The sequence below is a fragment of the Trachypithecus francoisi genome, unplaced genomic scaffold (assembly GCF_009764315.1).
Source record: "Trachypithecus francoisi isolate TF-2019V2 unplaced genomic scaffold, Tfra_2.0 Lachesis_group4, whole genome shotgun sequence".
NCBI lineage: Eukaryota > Metazoa > Chordata > Mammalia > Primates > Cercopithecidae > Trachypithecus > Trachypithecus francoisi.
Window position 1 is genome coordinate 27,396,389 of NW_022681469.1, and position 25,149 is coordinate 27,421,537.

Sequence of the window (25,149 nt, forward strand, 5' to 3'; positions counted from 1 at the left end):
TAAAACACGTAGCTCAGTGCTAGCACACACGGTAAGGACTGGTGGACTCCAGATAGTATACACATTGTTCTTATTATCGAATGCCAATATTGCATCTACTCTGCCCTCAACCTGGACTAGATGCTGTGCTGAGAATGAAACGGACACAAACAAATACAGTGAGGTTCTTGCCCTCAAAGAAAGAACTTAAGGTCTGTGTGAGTAACTAACAAAAGGCGCACAAAGTCAGACAGTGAATGAAGGCACCAGCACAAGGCAAAGGGAATCCAGAGGAGGAAGTGTTTCTCTCTGGCCTGAAGGGCAGGGCTCAGGTCAGAATAGGCTAGGAGATCAGTGGCAGGTGGGAGCAGGTTAAATCCGGCACAAAGAGTGGCATCTAAAGCATTCAAGAGTGAATGCGAGGCCGGGTGCAGTGGCTCACCCCTGTAATCCCAGCACTTTGGGAGGCTGAGGCGGGCAGATCACTTCAGGTCAGGAGTTCCAGACCAGCCTGACCAACATGGTGAAACCCCGTCTTTGCTAAAAATACAAAAAGTTAACCAGGCGTGGTTGTGGGTGCCTGTAATCCCAGCTACTTGGCAGGCTGAAGCAGGAGAATGGCTTGAACCTGGGAGATGGAGGTTGCAGTGAGCCGAGATTGTGACATTGCACTCCAGCCTGGGTGACAGAGCGAGACTCAATCTCAAAAAAAAAAGAGGAAGAGTGAAGGTGAGTGTCATAGTTGAATCTAAAGAGTTTTATCTACTGGACCCAGTGGCTCATTCCTGTAATCCCAGCACTTTGGGAGGCTAAGGCAGGCAGATCACCTGAGGTCGGGAGTTCGAGACCAGCCTAACCAACATGGAGAAACCCCATCTCTACTAAAAATATAAAATTAGCCGGCCATGGTGGCGCATGCCTGTAATCCCAGCTACTCAGGAGGCTGAGGCAGAAGAATTGCTTGAACCCGGGAGGCGGAGGTTGCCGTGAGCCGAGATCGTGCCATTGTTGCCTGGGCAACAAGAGCGAAACTCTGTCTCAAAAAAAAAAAAAAAAAGAGTTTTCTCCCAGGCAGTGGGAGAAGAGGTTGGAAATGGTTAGTTGGGGCCAGAATTAGGGAGTTTGGTCAGGTACGGGATGAAATCCCGTCTGACTCTGAGGCCATTTCTCTGGTGGCAGGTGAAGGGAAGGTAGGAGAGGAGACGGGTGAGGATGCAAAAGTCAGGCACTGCCAAGGGTGTTAAGGAGAGCCAGACACAGCTCTGTCCTCAAGCAGCCACAGCTCACCAGGGAAATTAGCTGCATACATGTCAACATCAGGCAGCAGGGCCACATAACAAAGACACATTGATATTGTCTCATCCCAAATCTCATATAGAAATGTAACCTCCAATGTTGGAGATTGGACCTAGGGGGAGCTGATTGGATCATGCGGGTGGATTTCTCATGAATGTCTTAGCGCTATCCTTTTTGGTGCTGTCCTTGCAATAATGAGTGAATTTTTGTGAGATCTGGCCATTTAAAAGTGTGTAGCACCTCCTCCCTCGCTGTCTTGCTCCTGGTTTTGACCATGTGATACACCTGCTTTCCTTTTGCCTTCCACCACGATTGTAAGTTTCCTGAGGCCTCCCCAGAAGCTGATCAGATGTTGGCCCTAGGCTTCCTGCACAGCCTGCAGAATTGTGAGCCAAATAAATCTTTCTTTCTTTCTTTTTCTGAGATAGAACTTTGCTCTCGTTGGCCAGGCTGGAGTTCAGTGGCATGATCTCAGCTCACTGTAACCTCCGCCTCCGGGTTCAAGCGATTCTCGTGCCTCAGCTTCTCGAGTAGCTGGGATTACAGGCACATGCCACCACGCCCAGCTAAGTTTTTGTATTTTTAGTAGAGATGGGGTTTCACCATGTTGGCCAGGTTGGCCAGGCTGGTCTGAAACTCCTGAATTCAGTGATTCGCCCTCCTCAGCCTCCCAAAGTGCTGGGATTACAGGCTTACAGGCATGAGCCACTGCACCAGGCTGAATCTCTTTATAAATTATCCAGTCTCAGGTACTTTTTTTTTTTTTTTTTTTTTTTGAGGCGGAGTCTCGCTTTGTCGCCCGGACTGGAGTGCAGTGGCCGGATCTCAGCTCACTGCAAGCTCCACCTCCCGGGTTTACGCCATTCTCCTGCCTCAGCCTCCCAAGTAGCTGGGACTACAGGCGCCCGCCACCTCGCCCGGCTAGTTTTTGTATTTTTAGTAGAGACGGGGTTTCACCATGCTAGCCAGGATGGTCTCGATCTCCTGACCTCGTGATCCGCCCGTCTCGGCCTCCCAAAGTGCTGGGATTACAGGCTTGAGCCACCGCGCCCGGCCAACTCAGGTACTTCTTTATAGCAATGTGTAAAAGCAAACTAAATATGGCCTGAGAAGGACTATATTTGAGCCCTTGTGGATGAACTGTAACCTAGCTTAATAGGCAGACAAAACTGAAAACCTAATTTAGGAGTATGCGCCTGTAACAATAGCCAAGTCTTGGCCAATCCCAGGGGCCATACTTCAACCATTCGTCTACTATTGAGTGTACAAACTGTGTTCAAATAAGGCAAACACCAAGCTGTAACCAATCCAGCTGTTCTGTACCTCACTTCCAATTTCTGTATGTCATTTCCCTTTTTTTAATCTGTAAATCTTCTTCCACCACGTGACTGTGCTAGAGTCTCTGTGAATCTGCTGTGATTCTGGGGGCCGCCCAATTTGCAAATCGGTCATTGATCAATTAAACTCCTTTACATTTAATTAGCTGAAGTTTTTCTTTATATATATATATACTTATATACTTTCTTTATATATATATGTGTGTATATATATACTTTTTTTTTTTTTTTGAGGCGGAGTCTCGCTTTGTCGCCCGGACTGGAGTGCAGTGGCCGGATCTCAGCTCACTGCAAGCTCCACCTCCCGGGTTTACGCCATTCTCCTGCCTCAGCCTCCTGAGTAGCTGGGACTACAGGCACCTGCCACCACGCCCAGCAAATTTTTGTATATTTTAGTAGAGATGGTGCTTCACCATATTGGCCAGGCTGGTCTCGAACTTCTGACCTCAAGTGATCTGCCCATCTCAGTCTCCCAAAGTGCTGGGATTATAGGCGTGAGCCACCGTGCCCGGCCTGAAGTTTTTCTTTTAGCAAATGTGAGAACAGAGTAATACACATGTCTACCTTCGGGTTATCCTGGGGAAATAAGGTTTTCATCTGCTCGTCTGTAAAATGGGATCATGGTAATATATTTGCCTTTCCAGATATATGAAGATTAAATCATGTTAGGAATGTAAAGTGTTTAGCACCATGCCCAGAATACAGGCAAAATTCCATGCAGTACTATCCAAGTGCTGATTCTGGTCCTGGTCAGCCTCCAGGGTGGAGGAAGCTAACTGCACACTATTTTTACTATACCAGGCAGGGGAATGGGAGGGATGGTCAGGGACTGAGTGAGAATGGAAAGCAGGTTGGGGTGTATGGTGAAGACTGAGCCGAAGCTGATGCCTTGGTCTTCTTTTAGTTCAATGTAAGTAGTAATTGTCTCATAACTCCCTCCCCCCGTTCCATCTCCATGGCACATTGTCTTTTGCTCCTGCCAGGGGACCTGTGCCTTTTTGAGTTGTAAGACGAACAGCTGTGAGACACAGATGTATGCAATGGGCTGATAGAACAGGAGCTAGAGTTTTTTTTTTTTTTTTTTTTTTTTTGAGACGGAGTCTTGCTCTGTCCCCCAGGCTGGAGTGCAGTGGGGCAATCTCGGCTCACTGCAAGCTCCGCCTCCCGGGTTCCCGCCATTCTCCTGCCTCAGCCTCCCGAGTAGCTGGGACTACAGGCACTCGCCACCGCGCCCGGCTAATTTTTGTATTTTTTTAGTAGAGACGGGGTTTCACCGTGTTAGCCAGGATGGTCTCGATCTCCTGATCTCGTGATCCGCCCGCCTCAGCCTCCCAAAGTGCTGGGATTACAGGCATTGAGCCACCACGCCCGGCCAGGAGCTAGAGTTCTAAGCTGCTTCTGGAACCTGTGCTGTTGACGAGTTGAGTGAGTGAGGACTTCACCTCCACTCTCTGGGACTCTGCTTTCTTCCCACATTGGGCCAAGTACTCTCTAACATCTGCTGAGCCTTCGGCTCTCTTAGATGCTAGGCCTGGTCCCAAGAGCCCACGTTCAGGTAACTCCATTACATCCGAGAAGGAGGGACAACCCCAGTTTTGCAACCCACAGCTCTGGCCTGCAATGGATGCAGCCATCGTGGAAAACCCTCTCTACCTGCTGTGCCAGGGCATGGCCTGCTCTTCCAACCCACAGCGAAGAGCGTCCAAAAGAAAAAACGTCTGTTGAAGAGCAGGCTCCTCATTGGAGTGAATGCAACAGAAACCACATGGGCATTGAAGCTCTGCTGTGGACACAAAGTTTTGCTCTTTTTTTGAGACGGAGTCTCACTCTGTCGCTCAGGCTGGAGTGCAGTGGTGCGATCTCTGCTCACTTCAAGCTCTGCCTCCCTAGTTCAAATGATTCTTCTACTTCAGCCTCCTGAGTAGCTGGGACTACAGGCGCCCGCCACCGCACCCGGCTAATTTTTTGTATTTTTTAGTAGAGACGGGGTTACAGTGGTTAGTCAGGATGGTCTCGATCTCCTGGTCTCGTGATCTGCCTGTCTCAGCCTCCCAAAGTGTTGGAATTACAGGCGTGAGCCACCGCGCCCGGCAAGTTTAGCTTTTTAAATGTATTTATTGTGCACCAGCTAGGCATTGTGCACCCCCCCACACACAAATTCTCGCAGAGATTCTGCAAAATTGATGTTATTTATTTTATAGAGGGGAAGACTGGGGCTCACAGAGATTAAGTAAAAGCTCAAAATCATACAGCTACTAAGTCGCAAAGATGAAGTTCTAACTCATTGCAAGGCTATTCCTATCTATCATGACATACCTTCAGTGGTGAGGTTCCCTTGGCCTGACTGATATTAGTCCTTCTATCTCTGCTTCTCATCCCATCTCTTATAATTTCTCCCTTTCAAATATCTTCTTCCAGTTGGCCCACAGTCATATACACATTTCCAATTTTCTTTTTTCTTTTTTTTTTTCTTTTTTGAGACGGAGTCTCGCTCTGTCGCCCAGGCTGGAGTGCAGTGGCGCGATCTCGGCTCACTGTGAGTAAGCTCTGCCTCTCAGGTTCAAGCCATTCTCCTGCCTCAGCCTCCCAAGTAGCTGGGACTACAGACGCCCGCCACCACACCCAGCTAATTTTTTGTATTTTTAGTAGAGACGGGGTTTCACCGTGTTAGCCAGGATGGTTTCGATCTCTTGACCTCATGATCTGCCCGCCTACATTTCCAATTTTTTAAAATTTTATTTTATTTTTTGAGACAGGGTCTCACTCTGTAACCCAGGTGGAAGTGGCGTGATCTTGGTTCACTGCAACCTCTGCCTCCCGGGCTCATGCTATCCTCCCACTCAGCCTCCTGAATAGCTGGGACTACAGGCATGCGCCACCACACCTGTCTAATTTTTACATTTTGTGCCGAGATGACATTTCACCATATGGGCCAGGCTGGTCTCAAACTCCTGGGCTCAAACGATCCGCCTGCCTCAGGCTCCCAAAGTGCTGGGATTACAGGCATGAGCCACCGCGCCCGGCCACATTTCCAATTTTTAAATGGACCAATGCACACAAACTTTTCCCTTGACTTCATGTTCTCCCTTCTTCCCTTCCCATCCACACTCGCTGCCTCCATTTCCTCATGTCCATTCTCTCCCCTCAGTTACTTCACTTTACTAAAATCACCCTGGGTAAGATCCCCAAGGACCCCCCCCCTTTTTTTTTTTTGAGACGGAGTCTCGCTCTGTCGCCCAGGCTGGAGTGCAGTGGCCGGATCTCAGCTCACTGCAAGCTCCGCTCCCCGGGTTTACGCCATTCTCCGGCCTCAGCCTCCTGAGTAGCTGGGACTACAGGCGCGCGCCACCTCGCCCGGCTCGTTTTTTGTATTTTTTAGTAGAGACAGGGTTTCACCGTGTTAGCCAGGATGGTCTCGATCTCCTAACCTCATGATCCGCCCGTCTCGGCCTCCCAAAGTGCTGGGATTACAGGCTTGAGCCACCGCGCCCGGTCAGCCCAAGGACCCTTTCATTGTAAACTTCAGCTGGTAGATTTCAGCTGGTAGATTTCAGTCGTTGGAGCAGGTGACACTCTTGACCACCTCCTTCTTATTAAAACACTCTCCTCCCTCCGTTTCTATGGCGTCCTCCTATTGGTTTACTTTCTATTCAGCAACACATTCTCCATCTCTTCCTGAGCCCATTCCTTAATGTTGATCTTTTTTTTTTTTAGGAGACGGAGTCTCGCTCTGTCACCCAGGCTGGAGTGCAGTGGCACAATCTTGGCTCACTACAAGCTCCGCCTCCCGGTTTCACGCCATTCTCCTGCCTCAGCCTCTGGAGTAGCTGGGACTACAGGCGCCCACCACCATGCCCGGCTAGTTTTTTTCTTTTTCTTTTTAGTAGAGATGGGTTTCACCATGTTAGCCAGGATGTTCTCGATCTCCTGACCTTGTGATCCACCCGCCTTGGCCTCCCAAAGTGCTGGGATTACAGGAGTGAGCCACCGTGCCCAGCCTTAATGTTGATCTTTTGAAGGGCTCTGCTTTCAGCCTCTTCTCTTCTCCACTGCAGAATATTCCTAGCCCATCATCTATAGTCATGGCTACAACCCCATCTGCTTGGTTATGGTTCTTGGATCTCCATTTCCAGTCCTGACTTCAGGTCTGAGCTTCACTGTCACAGATAAAACTTCTAGGTCAGGTTTGATGGCTCACATCTGGAATCCTAGCACTTTGAGAGGTCAAGCTGGGAGGATCCCATGAGGCCAGGAGTTTGAGACCAGCCTGGGTAACACAGCCAGACCCCATCTCTATTTATTGGGGGGTGGGGGGGAAGAAAAGAACTTCTAGACATAGTCCCTGAGTCTTGTCTTGGATATAACTTTGAGACATGGCCATGGGTCTTCAGAGTCAACCTGCTTGAAACTGGACCCATCATTTTCTTCTCCCACATTTGCTTCTCTTCTTATATTCTCCATCATGGTTTGTTCCATTTGCTCTCCCTCCAGCCATGGCACTCAGATAATTCATGCCACGTCTTTCTGCCCTCAACACACAACACACAACAGCCCACATACCATGTCCACATCCAGTGGGCCACTGAGTCCTATGTCAATGCTACCCTCAGATACCTCTTGCATCAGGCCCTTCTCTTCTTTCCCACCACCACTGTCTGAAGGCAGGCCCTTTAGGGACAGCTGCACTAGCCTCCTCAAATGCTGTGCTCACCTCCCACCTCACATCAGCCCACCCTTCCTAAGTCCACTGCAGCTAGAATGATCTTTCTCTCATGAAAAGCTGATCTTGAGGCCAGGTGCAGTGGCTCATGCCTGTAATCCCAGCACTTTGGGAGGCCAAGGCGGACAGATCGTGAGGTCAGGAGTTCGAGACCAGCCTGGTCTACATGGTGAAACCCCATCTCTACTAAGAATACAAAAAAAAAAAAAAAAAGAAGCTGGGCATGGTGGCATGGGCCGGTAATCCCAATTACTCAGAAGGCTGAGGCAGGAGAATTGCTTGAACCTGGCAGGTGGAGGTTGCAGTGAGCCGAGATCACGCCACTGCACCCCAGCCTGGTTGACAAAGGAAGACTCTGTCTCAGGAAAAAAAAAAAAAAAAAGGAAAAGAAAAGCTGATCTTGCCCCTTCCAGCTGAAACCCTGTAGTGACTCTTCATTGTCTAAGCATCTCACCTTTACCCATCTCCCATGTCTAAGCCTCATCTCCCATTACCCCCACAAATCCTATGCTCTGCTGAGGGCAAAATACCTGTAGATCTTGTTCCATCTGCCCAAAAAGCCCTCCCTTTCATTCTTCCCTTAGTGAAGTCCTACAACTCCTCCAAAACCCAGTTCCCTCCTCTGGAGCCTTCCTTGATCTCCCCAGGTGGGGCTGAGCCATTCTGCTCTCCGCTTCCCACATGCCCACCCATGCCGGTGTTACAGCCCCTACTACACGTTAGTCATGTTTGTGTACAGGGTTCCATTCTCAGCCCAGTGCACAGAACCTAGCACACTCTGCCTGTTAGAGTAGATGTTATTGAATAATAGTACATAAAGGCATGACTTTGGGGTGAGCTGCCCAACTTGGGTCCCAGCTGACATTCATAGAACCACATAACTTGGCAGTCAGGGGTAACCCAACCTTGGAGATAAAATCCAACCACTTCTTCATCCATGCAGCCTTTGAATATCAAGCACCTGCTTGGGGTCAGACACCACCATACTGGGAACTGGATTCCAAGATGAAGTTAAACACTGCTCCGACCCACAAGGAACTCAGAGGTCCATGATTAGAAAGCCCAGGTAAGAGCATCCCTGGCTCCTTACAAGTAGGAGTTGTGGCTCCAGGATGGATACATGTGTGCACTCATCTTTTACTGGGGGATGTGGTAGCGGACAGTCTGTCTCACCCCTAGATGTTGTGTCTAGGGAGAGGGTCAAGAGGACTTACTGAGTCTGTACTTAGGGATGCACTTACGTAAACAACATCACCAAATTGCATCTGGGGCAGAGAATTATGACCCCTAACATTGACAGCCAGGGGCAATGGAAAAATGTGTAACCTTGTGCCATGGGTTCCTGCGTAATATCTTCCAGGTGGCATTTATATTTGCATTCAAGATCTGTATCTATAGATCTGTATCTGTATCTGTATGTATGATGTTGTAACTGAGGGACAAGCCCAAACTGGGCTTACTCTGTTGATAACAAAATGTCATGCTGCCCCCAGCATGAGCAATAGAAAATAGTTGGAACTCTTAACAACACCCCAAAAACAATGAATTCTCCCTTGGAACTAAAATGACTAAGAGACTTGATGGGAACCCGAATGCCAGAACTCTCTCAGAAGCCAGAGGTACAATGGCTTGGAAGATGTGGGGCTAAAAGTCCACCTCAACATACCTTTCTGTAAATGGTCAAATTTATTTATTTATTTATTTATTTATTTATTTATTTAGAGATGGAGTCTCGCTCTGTCGCCCAGGCTGGAGTGCAGTGGCGAGATCTCAGCTTACTGCAAGCTCCGCCTCCCGGGTTCACGCCATTCTTCTGCCTCAGCCTCCTGAGTAGCTGGGACTACAGGTGCTCGCCACCACGCCTGGCTAATTTTTTCTGTATTTTTAGTAGAGACAGGGTTTCACCGTGTTCGCCAGGATGGTCTCGATCTCCTGACCTCGTGATCCACCCGCCTCGGCCTCCCAAAGTGCTGGGATTACAGGCGTGAGCCACGGTGTCTGGCCAAATGGTCAAATTTAAAGCTCTCCAGTCAGATTCTGTCAAGTCAACATTCCTAAATCTTTTCCCTTGCCTTCGGAGCCCATAAATTTGCCCCAGGTCCCAAATCGGGGAGACATTTTTTCTTTTATTTTTGAGATGCAGTCTTGCTCTGTTGCCCAGGCTGCAGTGCAGTGGTGCAAACTCAGCTCACTGTACCCTCCACCTCCCAGGTTCAAGCAATTCTCCAGCCTCAGCCTCCTAAGTAGCTGGGATTACAGATGCATGCCACCAAGTCTGGCTATTTTTTGTATTTTTAGTAGAGATGGGGTTTCACCATGTTGGCTGGTCTGGTCTCAAACTTCTGACCTCAGGTGATCTGCCCACTTTGGCCTCCCAAAGTTCTGGGATTAAAGGCATGAGGCACCACACCCGGCTGGGGAGACAGATTTGAATTCACTCCTGTCTCTTTGCTGACCAGTTTTGCAAACAAAGCCACTACTTTTTCAAAAGCTAGTGTTTCATAGTACTGGCTTCTGCGCCCATGGGGCAGCAAAACCATTTGATTGATAAAAATGTGAAGGCCAGGCACAGTGGGAGACCTAGGAGGGCAGATCACCCTAGGTGGGGAGTTCCAGATCAGCCTGACCAACATGGAGAAACCCCATCTCTGCTAAAAATACAAAATTAGCAGGGTGTGGTGGTGGATGCCTGTAATTCTAGCTACTCAGGAGGCTGAGGCAGGAGAATCGCTTGAACCCAGGAAAATAACCAAAATGCAACAAATCTCAGAAGGAATGATCCTGCAGAAACTTCCTGATGAAAAGCTTCAAAAACAGCATCCATAAAGTGCTTTGGGTTTCAAATATAAGCTCAGGTGTTCTGGGCTGGCGAACTCACTAGTTGGAGCACAATGCTAAATAGGGCCAAAGGCACAGGCCAATCACCTGGGGGTGGCTCATCTCACTGGCCACCAGTGACCTCAAAACCCAGCCAGCTTCATTCCAGAAAGCCACGTTGTACACAAGTTGAGGGGGGCTGTTGGATACTGGGGAGAGTCCAGCACGATTCTAACTTTTCTGTGTCTTCTCTAAGCCCAGATGTCTGCTCTCATTTTAATTTTGCATGATCTTGTAATGGCACCAATCCCAAATCGTGTGCGTTTAAAATGCCCTAAGCTTCAAAATATACGCTCTCTTTATAAAGTTAACGTGATTGCTTCTGAGTTTTTAGAGAAATTGAATGATTGAGTGCAAAAACACTGTTTAAATCAGACAGCGTGCTATACACATTTTAAAAAATCCCAGTTAAAAAAAAATGTATATATTGCTTGGTTTCAGAAGAGAAACAGGCCTTTTATTGACATGATGTCAGGGGAACAGTACTAAAAAAACATCAAAGATAGTCACACACACACACACACATATCGGGAACACCCTCTGTCTTTCCCATATGCGGTGTGGAAAACGGGGCCAGACGGTCCTGCAGAAACTTCCTGATGAAAACAGCCCCGTCAGCCCTTCCTAAGCTTGAGGCCGGCTGCCACGGAACCCCATCCAGGGCTCCAGAGCTTCCTTCGCGGCTCAAGGGACGCACTGCCCTGCAGGCATCGCCTGCTTGCAGCCGACTTGAGGGGCTCACGAAGTACCCTGTCCCGGGACGCGGCTAGATCCTGGGGAAAACCCCTCCACCCAGCCCCATCTGGCAGAGAGACTCCAGATTAGCAACTCCGGAGTCACGTGAGCCAAATTCACGCCTTACCCCGGTTCCAAGGTTAATCACCCCTCGCCCCCTCCGCTTCCGGGCCGCGCTGATGTGCCTCCTCCTCAGGCGGTCCTGGGGTCTGCGTCTCCCAAGCAGCTTTCAGGGTTTAAAAGGAGGGGATCGGGGGAGGGGAGACGAACTTCTTTGTTCTTTCACGGGATAAACTCAGTTTACGGAATTCTCCAAAACTCACTCCCATCCGCAATGTGCAAATATCTCTGATCCTCACGTGGAGGGCGAGCTACTGTGTTCCTGGCCCTAGGCTAAGTATTATCTTGCAGGATCACATTTAAGTCTCCCAACAACCCCCTGAGGTAGGTGTTATTATCCCTATTCTACAGATGAAAAGAAATGAGGTACTGAGAATAACTTGCCTAGGGTTTTACAATTAACAGATTGGCACAGTTAGGTTTTGCGTCCAAGTCTGTTTTGACCCAAAAGTTCTAAATCTTTATAACTGTTCTTTATATAACAGGAATAAAAGCAACAATCACTCCTTGCAGAGCAATTACTATATTCCAGGCACGGTATTTCTCCAAACTACTCTCAGAGGCAGGTTTGCCACTTACCTGTTATGTGACCTCAGGAAGTTTCTTAACTTCTTTTTGACTCAATTTCCCTGTCTGCAAAATGAGGCTAAAAATATGGTTGTCATGAAGAGCAAACGAATTAATATACGTAAAGCCTGGCACACATTCATCCCTGAAATTGTTGCTGCTGTTTTTTAACCATCATCTCCACTTCACAGGTAAGGAACCTAGCCTTGGAGAGGTGAAGCAGTGAATTAGTCCAGCTTGCCCGGTGCACACCCAGCTGCAGAGACCCGCTCAGAAGTCGTGCGGGATGGGGGCCCGCCGGCAGGTGAATTGCACTTGGCAGGTGGGAGATGAGCTTCTCCGGGGTCGCTGCAGAACGCGCCGCAGCCCGGGAGGCCGCGAATGGTTATCAGCTACCACGCAAGGCTGGAGGTCCGCCCGCTCCGGATTTGCTCGTAGTGCGAGGGCCCCTGCGGTGTGCTGGGGGTTCCCGCCAGGCCCACTCAGAAGCACTCGGGGGGAAACCTGTGGGCGGGGCCCGGCTGCCCCGCAGGAGCCGCCGGCCCGCGCGCTCACACTCAAAGCCCCCCAAGGCGCGGAGGCCGCCCGCCCTCCCGCCCGCCGCGCTCCAGGGCGGAGTTTCCTCCTCTGCTCATTGTTCACTGCCCAGGGCCCGCCCAGCCCCGGCCCCGCCCTGCCCGGCCGCCGCCGCGGGCGGGTTCCTGGGGGAGGGGGAGGGGCGTGGGCGTGGGCGTGGGCGTGGGCGGGGGCCGGCGCGGACGGGACGGTCCAGGAGTAGCCGCAGCCGCCAGTGGGGCCGCAGCCGCGCAGACGCCGCCCAGGACGCAGCCGCCGCCGCCGCTCCTCTGCCGCTGGCTCTGCGCCCCAGCCCCGCTCTGCGGCAGCAGCAGGGAGGAAGAGCCGGCGCAGCGCGGCTCGGGAGCCCCGGGCCACAGCCCGGTCGCCGGAGCCACCCACAGGCCTCCCCGAGCGGCGCCCACGCTCCTACCGCCCGGACGCGCGGACCCTCCGCGGACCCCGCAGCCACCTGCTCCCGGCCCAGAGGCGAGGACACGATGAGCTGCGCGCTGGCGCCCTCGGCGCTGCTGCTGCTGCTGTTGTCGCCGCTGCTGGCCTCCCAGGATGGTGAGTGGCCGGCCCGGGCTTCGCCGGCACCCCCACCGTGACCGTGTGCCCCCTACCCGGCCAGGTTGCAGGGAAGCCCGACGCGCCGCGTGGTCTGACCCGGAGCAGCCCTGTCGCCGCCGGGGTCACACACGAAACCCTGACCTTGCACCATCCACGCCCCCTCCAAACTCCACTACGCGGCAGGTGCAGGGCCCGAGCTTGGATTCGTCTCCAGTCTCCACTCGGGAGGAGTGGGCGGTGGATTCTGCCCGGGCAGACAGCGGCGCGCCGGTGCTAAGTGAGTTTGATTGGGAAAGAAAAGGGAGACAGCACCGCGAGGCTTGACGCTTCTGCGGGACCCTCGGGATCTGATTACACCTTTCCTTCGTGTTGGAGGGAATGTGGGGCTATATTGTGTATTCGTTAATTCCAGGTAAAGAGGCAGGCGAGAAGCTCCCGAGGAAGTCCCTGAAGCAGGTGACAAGCCTCCAGCCACTGCCCACGCGGGCAATGTGCTTATCTGTTTGCAGAGAGGGTTTTCCAAGCAATGTGTGCAGGCTCAACTCCCTGAGCCCGTGCTGGGGCAGGTACAGAGACTGTGGAAGTGGACCTTCCATAGTCCCAGAGTCACCTGGCTGAGTGGGGGTCCAACCTCCGTGTCCCCAAAGCAGTCACTTCTTAATGCATGGCTACGATGGTGAGACCCCCTCGAATCCTGTTGTTCAAACGGGAACTTCTCTCTGGTAGAATAGGATTGAGCTGCATTTTAGACACACCTTAGAAACCGTACCTGTTTCTCACGAAACAGAGCTGTACCTCAGAAACATTTCCTCCTTGTTTCTTTTCAAGGTGAAATGTTACTCATTCTCTTTGGGGGAACAGGCGATGGCTGCAAACTCAACCAGAGCAGGTGTTCCTAAGCCCCTAGGAACAGCCGGAGTCGGCTCAAGACCACGGGAGAAGCGCATTTCTTATTCTCTCTTGCCCACCTGAGCACGTGTCTGCAGGGAGAAAGAGGGGAGGTGGTGTGATCACCCTAGGCCAGGAGGACTGCGGGGACAGCACAGACAGGGAAGGGACTCTGCCGCGAGCAGGTGCTGGCAGTTTGGGACTGAACTCTAAAGGGCCGGGGGAGATGGGAGGGCAGTACAGTCTCTCCTCTACACCGCAGGAAACCTTTGGTAGTGGGCAGGGGCTGGCATTCAGGGAGCAGGCAGGTGTGGGCATCCTCCTGTGGCCGGTGGGAGACTCCATCAGCCTGACTAGAAAGGGAAGGTCCTGGCGGGGGAAGAATGTGTGTCCCTGGAAGAGGGCTGCAGTGTGAGGCACAGTCAAAACAGCTTTCAGGGTGGCAATCACTGAAGAGCCACACAACATGCAGGGTTGAGATGACACCAGAGTGTGGTGGCACTCCTCAGCCCTACTCTCTGGGGACAGCTGGACTTCAGGGTGGGCCTTCATATGAACCTTTTGTTGGGAAGCCTCTTAGAACCACCCAGAAGGGCGTTGGGCTGTGTCAGGAAAGAGGGGTTAGTCCCTGGTGTTTCTGAGCTTAAGGTGGCGGAGCCACCCTCACTTTGAGGAGTGGGAGGCGCTGTGGGACAAGACCCTCCCTGTTCTGCCCTGAAAGGAAATGTTCCTAAGCCACCAGTGGGCAAAGCTCTGACTCCAGCTCACTGCTGGCTTCAAGGATGGATGGGACTGTCTTTCCTGGCACCTGGGCACTGCCAGAAACCATGTCTCTTCCATGAAGCACCACTTCTAGCCTAGCATGGGGCATGGAACATGGCAGAAGCTTGATATGTGGCAAACAAAAATGACCATAACCCAGTGCCTGCTATAACCAGCAAGTAACCTGGCCCATCCAAGCACTGTGTGCATTACAGTATGCAGCACTGTTGGGAAGCACTTAGGAAAGTGCAAAGTGCTAAGTGGGGGATGGGGAGAGGATGATGATCAGGATGGTGATGATGATTGCATATATTGAGGCCAGAAAAGGCTTGGGGGGGCGGGGTTGCAACAAGCTTGGTCTGTTCAGTAGCTATGGTGCATTTTACACCACCCTCTAGGGACTCAGTAAGGCCAGCTCCATCCCTATCCTTCTGAAGGTCTGGTCGCCTGGGCCGCTGTCATCAGGAATAGCATAAACACTGCCCCCCACCTGCTGGAATCCTGTGATTTGATTCAAAGCAAGAAAGATTTATAGCTCAAGTCTCTGCAACAAAGGAATTATCCCCAGACAGATCCATCCCTGCCCCTCTCCCCCAGCTTACCTTCCAATATATGGGCAGATCATGCAGCCTACAGCAAAGAAAGCATTCACCTTAGGGCCGGACAATTCATCAGACCCCCTTTCAGTGCTTTTCGGTTTGATAACCATCTGGCAGAACCACAGTGGTAAGTCACATCTCTGTGCCTCTGTTTCCTCATCTGTGAGATAGAATAAAAAACCAAAGGGACCTCTAGTTCCGCCATGATAAGATATCTGGGGTTCTGTGTTCCCTCAGCTACCAAAAGGACAAGCTGATTCAGTATTGGCAATCTGATGTTGAATGGATGAATTCTGGGCAACAGAAAGGCAGCTTGGTGGGGTGGAAACACTCAGGCTTTGGATCAGAGAGATGTGCATGACCATGCACAAAATAGGGGACCTCCCTGAACCTCAGGTTCTTAATCTATAAAGTAATAACAGCAATACCTTGTGGGTTGCTATGAAGATGAGTGAGTATATATATCATGGGCTTTGCTTTACGCCCAACTCAGGACCACCACTCAAAAAATAGCTGTGATGATTAGTAAGCATATATATTGAGCACCTGGTGGGTTTAAGGGACCCCAGGTGCTGGGATTCTGCCAGTGTTTGTGGGTATCAGTGGATGGATGATAATAAAAACTGAAGCCCCAGTGCCACTCTGTGGGAGAGGGAGGCATATGTAAAAGTGTAAGATTTGGAAGGGGTGGTCTGGAGAAAGCTTCCTGAAGGAGGTGGGGTTTTCACATAGGGATTTTAAAATTAAAAGGGTCAGTGTTTCCTAATGTGGCTGAGGCTCTACACATTGTAGTATGTAGAGGGAGATGCAGATTAGGGACGGGGAGTCTGTGATGGCAGTTCTTGGGATGGGGTCATTGAGGCTTTAGGGAGATCAGCTCTCAGAGCTGAAGAGAAAGTTCCATGGTGGCAGGGCATGACTGCTCACACCTGGAATCCCAGCAACTTTGGGAGGCCAAGGTGGGAGGATTGCTTGATTCTAGGAGTTCAAGACCAGCCTGGGCAACCAGTCCAGTCTTACTGGACAGTAAGACTGTCTCTACTAAAAGGACAAAAAAATTAGCTGGGCATGGTGGTGGCACACGCCTGTAGTCCCAGCTACTTGGGAGGCTGAGGTAGGAGAATTGCTTGAACCTGGGAGGCGGAGGTTGCAGTGAGCCAAGATCACGCCACTGTACTCCAGCCTGGGCAACAGAGGCAGACCCTGACTCAAGGAAGAAACCAAGGTGCCCAGGGCTGGGGTGGGGGAATGTGGGTGTCTCCAGCATGGTGCAGCTTGGGACAGGATCTGAGGCATGAGTGAGCTGGACATTGGGGGTTAGGAGCCAGCCTTTCTAGGGAAGACCCAGAAGCACCTGGCGTCAGTGTGGCCAGAGCTTTGGGGTGTGGTCACCCAGAGAAGGGCTGAGGAGGGGAGCGTGGCTTGCCCAGGAGGGTCCTCAGGGTGTCCCCCAGGCCTAGAGACGCAGGGGAGAGGCATGGAGGCTGCCCCCAGTCTGGTTTTCCTCAGGAGCCCATGTTTGAAGGGAGAGGAGGGTGCTGGCTGGGGTTTTGACACCACTGCCCTGTGGAAGCTGAGAGGGGAAGGGGACTCCATGTGGTTAGAATTCCCCCACTGCAGGGAGGAAGGAGAAGAGTCACTCCCAGCCACAACTCAAGCATCATCTCTGAGACGCCTTCCCTGGTTTCCTAGGGAGAACCAACGTGTGTTCCATGATCTATGTGTCTCCTCCACCATGCGATGAGGCCCTTGAGGAACCAGCAACATACTCACTGGCGCCTCCAGGGCCCAGCCCAGCACCAGGCGCTGAGCAGTGGCTTGGGATACTCTGGACTGTGGAACCGAGGGGAACCAGCCTCAGCCCTGGCTTCAGGCTCCCTGGAAGGGGAGTTTGCATCCTGGGAAGAGATGTCTGGCCAGTGGGCTTGTTCTCCAGCAGCCAGAGCTGGTGGAAGCAACTGCTGAGGTTTAAGGCTTCTGTGGGGCTGGTGACCCCTGTTGGAACTGGCTCAACACTTAGCTCAGAGCCCTTCACTCCTTTTTTCTTTTTTCTTTTTTTTTTGAGACAGAGTCTTGCTCTGTCACCCAGGCTGGAGTGCAGTGGTGAGAACTCGGCTCACTGCAAGCTCCACCTCCCGGGTTCAGGCCATTCTCCTGCCTCAGCCTCCTGAATAGCTGGGACTACAGGCGCCCGCCACCTCGCCCAGCTAATTTTTTTGTATTTTTTAGTAGAGACGGGGATTCACCGAGTTAGCCAGGATGGTCTCGATCTCCTGACCTCATGCTCCGCCCGCCTCAGCCTCCCAAAGTGCTGGGATTATAGGCGTGAGCCACTGCACCCGGCCCAGAGCCCTTCACTCTTAAGGGAAGTGGGAGGAACCATGTCTACAGTTCACTGGACTTCTTGGGAGGGGACTTAGATGACCCCTATTCCAGGAAGGGCTGCTTCTTCACACCCTTTGAGGCAGAGGCCCTCTTCAGGGCTGCTGAATGCAAGCTTTGCTCTAGCCGAAATGGAAGCCATTCCTACATAATCAGAGAAAGAGAATGGCATTGCCCTGCCCATCCCTACCCACCAGCCTGAGCCTGCCTGGACACTTTCATCGGACGTCAGCCAGGAGCTCTTTACCCAGCTCTGGGCTCCTTTCCTATTTGCACCCACTGGGCATGAAGCAGGGCAGGGAGCTCAGCTGATGGGGTTTCCTGTCGTGTCCCAGACCCAGGAACACGGGCAAAGTTGAATGGGTCTCTCTTTATCATGTGTCCTGTCTGCTTGATGGTGCTGTTAAGAAATCAAGTGATGCAGCAGATCCGGGATGGTGACTCCTACCCTGCACAGGCCAAATGACGAGGGCATTCTCTTTAAGAAACGCCTTCAAGAAAATGGACACAGAGGATCCCTTAAAGGAGCCTCTTCATATTTGCAATAACATTTGCCATATGACTGCTTCAAGTAGGCAGCCTGCGGGCTGTGTGCAATGTGTAACTCAGTTGGCAAAGGGTACTTTCCACACCACTTCTAAATGAGCCAGAAAATCATAGGACACAGAATTCTAGAGCTGCGAAACCTTCTGGAAATCATCTGCTACAACCTGCTTGTTTCAGATGGGGGATTGCAGGCCAGGGAGGTAGGTTCATTTGATCAAGTTGCCAGTGACTCTCAGTAAATGGCTTTCCAGGAGATGGGTGTGCACATGTGTGTGTGTGTGTGCGCGCGTGCATGTGCATGTATGTGTGTGTGCGTGCATGTATGTGTGTACATGCACACATGCACAGCTGACACGTGCGCATATGTGTCAGCTGTGGGTACCAGAATAGAACTCAGCCCTTTCAGTGCTGATTCCCTCCTGGGAATTGGAAAAACTCAGCAAATCCCCTTTATATATTTTTTTATTTTACTTTTATTTTATTTTTTGAGATGGAGTCTCACTCTGTTGCCCAGGATGGAGTGCAGTGGGATGATTTTGGCTTGCTGCAAACTCTGCCCCCCAGATTCAAGACATCCTCCTGCCTCAGCCTCCTGAGTAGCTGGGACTACAGTCATGTGCCACCATACCCAGCTAATTTCTGTAGAAATAGGGTCTCACCATGTTGACCAGGCTGGTCTTGAATGCCTAACCTTGAGTGATCTGCCCACCTCGGCCTCCCAGTGCCGGGATTACAGGCATGTGAAAAGCCTCTTTAAAAAGGATTTTAGGATGGTGACAAACCTATACTGTGCCCACATCTCTCCCTACCCCTCTACCATCAGGGTAAATTGAGGCTTGGGGTCACTTTGCTATTTAAGAGTTAGGCTCCTAAGGGTGCCTGGAATACTGTGCCATAGTACTGGCCACCATGCATTATACCTATATATGTCTGTGTTTGCCACTGGTCAGCTGGCTGAGACCCCCCTGTCACGTCCACGGCCTCTAGCCAAATAGGTGGTTAAGAAATGTTTGCGGGACAATTGGCTGCACAAAATGCAGCGTTCAGCTGCAGATTCGTCAGTGGCCCTTACCCACATCTCCCGCATCCTAAGCTCTTGCATTGTCTCTGAGTCCTGGCCCTGCCCTGAATCACTGGAGCAGCGGCAAGCACAGACCCTCAGCTAAGGGGGTCCCCTAGCTAAGGTTGGCCCCTGGGCCACCTCCCACCATCCCTACCCTCTTACCCGACACACATCACCACCACCCTCTCTTCCTTTGTAGCCTTACTCCCCTTGGGTCAGCCACCTCACACTTCCCAGGACCAGGGTGCAGGGTGGCACCTCGTCCGCCAATTGTCATGACCGGAAGGCTATGTGCCTCCACCAGGGGGAAGAGAATTCCAAGGAGTGGCTGAAAGAGGCTTGCTGTCTAGCCCTGGATTAGGGTGCAGGGGCCTTCCAGAGCCAGGCCCTAAGGGATGTGTGGACTGACCTGGGGTCTAAGCTATCTGATCTCTTACCTTCCTACTACCTGACCCTGATCAGGGTAGAAGGGACAGCACTTAAGCAAGCCAGTGAGGAGGGCATTCTGTAATTCTTGAACATACTGGCTGTGTGTGAGGCTGAAGCCACAGCTCCTTCTTAACTGAAATTCAGGGAGCCGCTGGGCGCGGTGGCTCACGCCTGCAATCCCAGCACTTTGGGAGGCTGAGGTGGGCAGATCATGAGGTCAGGAGTTCGAGATGAGCCTGGTCAGCATGGTGAAACCCAGTCTCTACTAAAAAGACAAAAAATTAGCCGGGCATACTAGTCCCAGCTACTCAGGAGGCTGAGGCAGGAGACTTGCTTGAACCCAGCAGGCGGAGGTTGCAGTGAGCCGAGGTCATGCCATTGCAGTCCAGTCTGGATGCCAGAGTGAGACTCCATCTCAAAAAAAAAAAAAAAAAGAAAGAAAGAAATTCATGGAGCTCTGCCTGAGGACTGAGGCCCTTAGGTCTCCATCCAGCCAGGTTCCCATGCCAGCGTACTCCCAACACACACCAATTGGAACCACAGAACCCTCCAGCTGGGGTAGCTTGCCTTTGGATAACCTTTATCTCACAGACCATTTCAGGGAGGAGAAACTGAGGCACAGACGCAAGGACTTGCAGTAGATCATACAACCAGCTCTTCTCCCAAATATGTACGTGGTTCACTCCCTCACTTCCTTCAGCTCTCCCCGTGAATACCACCTTCTCAAAGAGGCCTTCCGGGCGTGCTCTTCATAGAAACCCCTCCCCGCAGCACACTCGTTTCCCCCCACTCACTTTTATTTTCTCCATAGCACTCGTCACCTGATTTGTCTGTCTCTCCCCCATTAGACTGTAAGTTCCATGAGGGCAGGGACTTCCATTGCGCTGTAGCCACAGCACCTAGAATAGCACTTGGCACAAAGTAGCTGTTCCATAAATATAGGTTGAATGAGTGAGTTAGTGAGTGGGTGTCAGGGCTGGCTTAGAACTTAAAGTCTTGCCTGCCAGCCTGTGCTCTCCAAATGCAAGGCTCTTCACCTGATTCAAGAAGGAAGTGGCAGGTGGCGACCAGCCCTAGGTCCTGGGGGAACAAGCATATGGGCAGGAAGGAGTAGGGATGCCTGGTAGGAAGTGGGAGGGGGGCCATGGGAGGTGCAGCAGTATCTTGTCTCCTGTGTTGTCCCCACCCAAAGGATCCTTCAGCTGAGGATTGGGGCTTGTGTTTGTTAGAACTTGATTTGGCTGCTCATAGCAACAAAAAATAAGTAGTGGATTAAAGAAGACAGGCGTCAGTTATATCTCTCTCATATCACAGAACTTCAGAGGGCTGGTGTAGTGGTTCTCCTATCATTCACATGTGGCCTCGTGGTCCAAGATGGCTGCTGGAGTTCTAGCCATCAGGAAAAAGGAAGGAACAAGAAGCACGTGGCTCCTCTTTTGAGTGTGCCTGCCAGAAACCACACTTGACGCTTCCAGTCACATTTTGTTGAACAAAACTTAGGATGTGGCCACACTAGCTGAAAGGGAGGCAGGAAAGAGAACTTAGGAAAGAGTCATTTTTATTTCAGGTACCCAAGTGCCTTACTGAAGAACAGTGGTTCAGTTACATAGAGGAAGCAGAGAATGGATATTTGAGGTAGGTGACTGGGAGATGCTACTGCAGAACTGGTCCCTGCAAACCTTAGGCTTCTCTGTAACGGCCTCTGTCCCTGCCTTGCTGGTCAGATCAGCTTCGCCTCTGCATGAGTGGAACATGGCTGTCAGGCAGCCTGGTCCCACTTAGCCCTCCGGTTATGTGGCTGTAGCCTTCTGGTCTGAGGGGCAGTTCCTGGTAATGCACAAAGAAACCTGGCTCCTTCCTAATTGGGTCTTGAGCTGCAACAGGGATCCAAGGTATCCCAGGACCCCCATGAGCCAGGCCTTGGGCAGGGTAGGTAGGGGAAGGACCTGGGTTCCCCCACTGGCCTGTGGATAGGGAAGAAGTGTTTCTGCTCCCCATCTCCCCCTCTCACCTCAGAGCGGGTGAGTGCAGGGCCAAGGAAATACTGTCTTAGGGGTTTAGGCAGTGACCCCTCAGTGACAGCAGCAGCCGGGGCCAGTGGCTTTGAAACCTGCAGGAGGTATTCCGTGGAGCTGCCTTGGGGGCCACCGAGGGTTTGGGGTGCATAGCTGGAGAGGAAAATGAAGAGGAGGCTGATTTGGAGGGAGTTTTATGTCCACCCTCTTCACGAAGGCCCTTCAGTATGATGAGTCTCTACGTAGGAATTCCTTTGACAAAAAAGTTTTGCTGTGACGGTGAAAAGAAGAAAAATGGAAATCTCTGCTGATGCTCTGCGGTTCAGAGGCTTGGATTTTAGCCACAGCTTCGACACTTGCTAGCCTTGTGATCTCAGACTTGTTCCTTGACCTGGGCTTCTCCAGCAGGAAAGTAGGTATTGTGCCCTCCTCCATAGCAAGGGCTAAATAGGATCATGTAGGGCGTGCCTCTGATATGCAGAAAGCATCCACACGTGTTGATTTTGCTTGTTTGTTTGTTTTTGAGACGGAGTTTCACTCTTGTTTGCCCAGGCTGGAGTGCAATGGCACAATCTCGGCTCACCGCAACCTCTGCCTCCCGGGTTCAAGTGATTCTCCTGCCTCAGCCTCTGGAGTAGCTGGAATTACAGGCGTGCCCCACCACGCCCAGCTAATTTTGTATTTTTAGTAGAGATGGGGTTTCTCCGTGTTGGTCAGGCTGGTCTTGAACTCCCAACCTCAGGTGATCCGCCTGATGGGCCTCCCAAAGTGCTAGGATTACAGGTGTGAGCCACCTGCGCCTGGCTTGTTGATTTTATTTCTTGTATTGGTGTCAGCCCTAGCCCAGCGTGAGGTGTGAGTCAACAGACCCTGTTACCCCACCCCCCACGCCATGCTAGAGCAGCATCCTCTGCGACCTCACAGGGCCAGGCTTTCTTCTTCAAGGCCCTTCCCCATTACTCAGGCTGGGGGCCTCAGTGCGGGGAGGCAGGGTTAGTTGCAGACCACAGTTTCAGATAAAGGTAGCCAGGGTGGGCTTAGCTAAGAAGCAGCTGAGATGGCCCCCCACCCATCCCCGACCTTCCTGTTCCTGCCTGGTGCTCCTCAGCTCACCCCTAGGGGGCACTTTGGGACTTTGAGTCAAAACAAACTTTTTTTTTTTTGAGACAGGGTCTCACTCTTGCCCTGGCTGGAGTGCAGTGGCAGGATCTCGACTCACTGCAACCTCCGTCTCCAGAGTTCAAGCGATCCTCTCACCTCAGCCTCCCCCATAGTTGGGATTACAGGCACCTGCCACCAAGCCCGGCTGATTTTGGGGTTTTTAGTAGAGACGGGGTTTCCCCATGTTGGCCAGGCTGTTCTTGAACTCCTGGCCTCAAGTGATCTGCCCGCCTCAGCCTCCCAAAGCGCTGGAATTACAGACGTGAGCCACGGCGCCCAGCCCAAAACAGGCTTTCTGAAGAAGTCACCTGCACCCTGATCGTGGCAGCCCCTGAGGTGGTTAGCCCATTACGTGGTTAAATGCAGTCTTCCACCTCCTGGCTCTCTCTCTACCTGGATAAATGCGCTTGTGATTGGCTAATCAGCTGGCCACGCCCACTGTACACTCCCTCCTAGCCCTGGGATCCCAGTCTCCCTTTCACTTTCCTTTCTCAGATCATCCAACCCTGAGCCTACCCTAACTCTTGCATGAAATTCCTCTTGATGCCATCGAGCCAGGCAGTGAAGCAAGATGTTGATCTTTCTGTGGCCAGCTCTCCATTTTCCTTCTCAGGAAAGGGAGGGCCTGGGGGAGGTGCATGGAGCTACAACCCAACAACTAGGGCAAGGAGTATTTCCTCACAAGGATGAAAAGTGGGAGGAAGATAGGAAGGGAAGGTAGGAAGTACTCACAGATCTGCCTTGGGGGCATTACTGTGTGCCTCAGTTTACCCACATGGTAAGTCTGGGGTAGCACTGTATGAGGTTTTTTATTTTACTTTTATATTCCATAAAGCAAGCTGTGTTCCAAACTGTGTCCAATAAGAACATTTCATAGTCCTCGAGATTTTAATAGTTACGCTCTCAATGAATATTTAATAAAATGAATACATTTCCCTTCTTAGAAGGTCAAAATACATTATGATCTTACATGCTTTGAAATGTCCTCTAAGGAGGATTACTTTTTACCTTTGTTTAACCCATCATTCCCCAAACGTACTTTAACCATGGGACCATTTCCTTTTCGGCTTCCTCTTTTTAGTAGAACATCGATTAACATCTTGGGAAACACTCGTGTTTCCCCAGGATATTTTGGGGGAAATACTGATGTGAAGATAGAGTGACCAACTGTCTCAGTTTACCCAGTATCAACAGTTTATCCTGGTATGTGGGACTTTGAGTACTAAAACCCAGACACTCCTGCGTAAAGACCAAGCTGGAAAGGCATTAACTATAACAACACACCGATATGTGTCCGGCTGAAATGAAAATGAAACCTCACCAGGCCCTCCGACCTTAGGGGATTATAGGAAACGACATGGCAGGTCGCAGCCAGTTTGAAGGCTGCTTGCCCCAGAGTCCATTGAGAACAAGTTATGTTCAAGCCTGGTGGCCCCTCAAGAGTCTTTGCAGTGGTGTTGCTTCCAGCCAGAAGTGGGAGGCTCTGTTAGAAGAATTATGGAAGTGTGTGTTTTTGATGTTTGATCTTTCTGCCCAGATGGGGGCAGACATTGTTTGTCGGTTGCCTGTGGCTGGCTCTTTCCTGTTGTGCCTCTGTCCCCTGCTGCTTTGAGTCCTTGACCCTGACAGCATCATGGTACTGTTTTAGATCCTGAGTCCCATCATCCTGTCAGCTTGGAGGGGAGCTTGGACAAGGGGATTCCAGGATGTTCTGGTAGCCAGCACTGTCCTAGTGGCTCATGGACAGTTCTGGCTGAACAGGGCCTGCTGAGAGTGTGGGTCTCATCCACCTTCATGCTGTCATTGTTCCTAGGAGTTGGTGGCTGAGGGGGTGGTGTGCTTGTTTGTTAAGCCACCAGCTTGCATGTGCTTTTCCAGCTGCAGCTAGCACCTAAGGCACTACCTGCAGGTGTGACAATGAGGAGGGGTGCCAGTTGCTCAGCCAGATGCAGTCCTGCACCCTGCCCTGGGGGCACTGCCGAGCTTGGTGCAGGGCGTGTGGGGGCCCTGCTGCTCCCTTCCCAGGCCTGTGCTGTCCTAACTCCTGCCCATGCATCGGGGGATCTGGAGGCCCCAAGAGCACCACCCAAAAAGTTGCTTCTCATCCTGAGGCCATCCTGGGTTTAGCTTCTCCATGGCCGGGATTCTAGAGAGCTTGTGCTGTGGATCGGCTTCTGGGGAAGGGCAGGGTGGGAGCCCGTCCTGGCTTTTCGTTCACCTACAGCATCCAATGTGGGGGTTACACTTGGGCAGGGAAATTCTCGGGCTTTACAGCCCTGGACGAATCTGGAAGTCTGGTCCTGTTGATGCAGAATCACATCTCTGAATGCCACAGGCACTCTAGGGCAGTCGTGTCCATGTGCCAGCTATAACTGGCCCTGGGGCCTCCTGTTGGTTAAGCGCTGGGTGTTTATGTTTGGGTGCGCCACGTGTACACAGGGCTGGTGGCAGGCACAGTGAAGAAACGCAGCAGGGTCCATCTGAGTTAGGTGTTGAGGTGAGGAGTGGGTCCGCAAAAGAAAGAGATCCTCTGTCCAGACACTCA

At 51.6% G+C, this 25,149-nt stretch overlaps 1 protein-coding gene across 2 annotated transcripts in view; it reads left to right on the forward strand.

Annotated features, from left to right (window-relative positions):
• The first annotated feature begins 12,320 nt into the window (after positions 1-12,320).
• PODXL (podocalyxin like) overlaps positions 12,321-25,149 on the forward strand; it is a 59,745-nt gene continuing 46,916 nt past the window's right edge. For both annotated transcript variants that reach the window (XM_033194313.1, XM_033194314.1), the window contains exon 1: positions 12,321-12,756. In XM_033194313.1, coding sequence (XP_033050204.1) covers positions 12,687-12,756 — 70 coding nt within the window. In that variant the 5' untranslated portion in view covers positions 12,321-12,686. The remainder of the gene's footprint in view (positions 12,757-25,149) is intronic.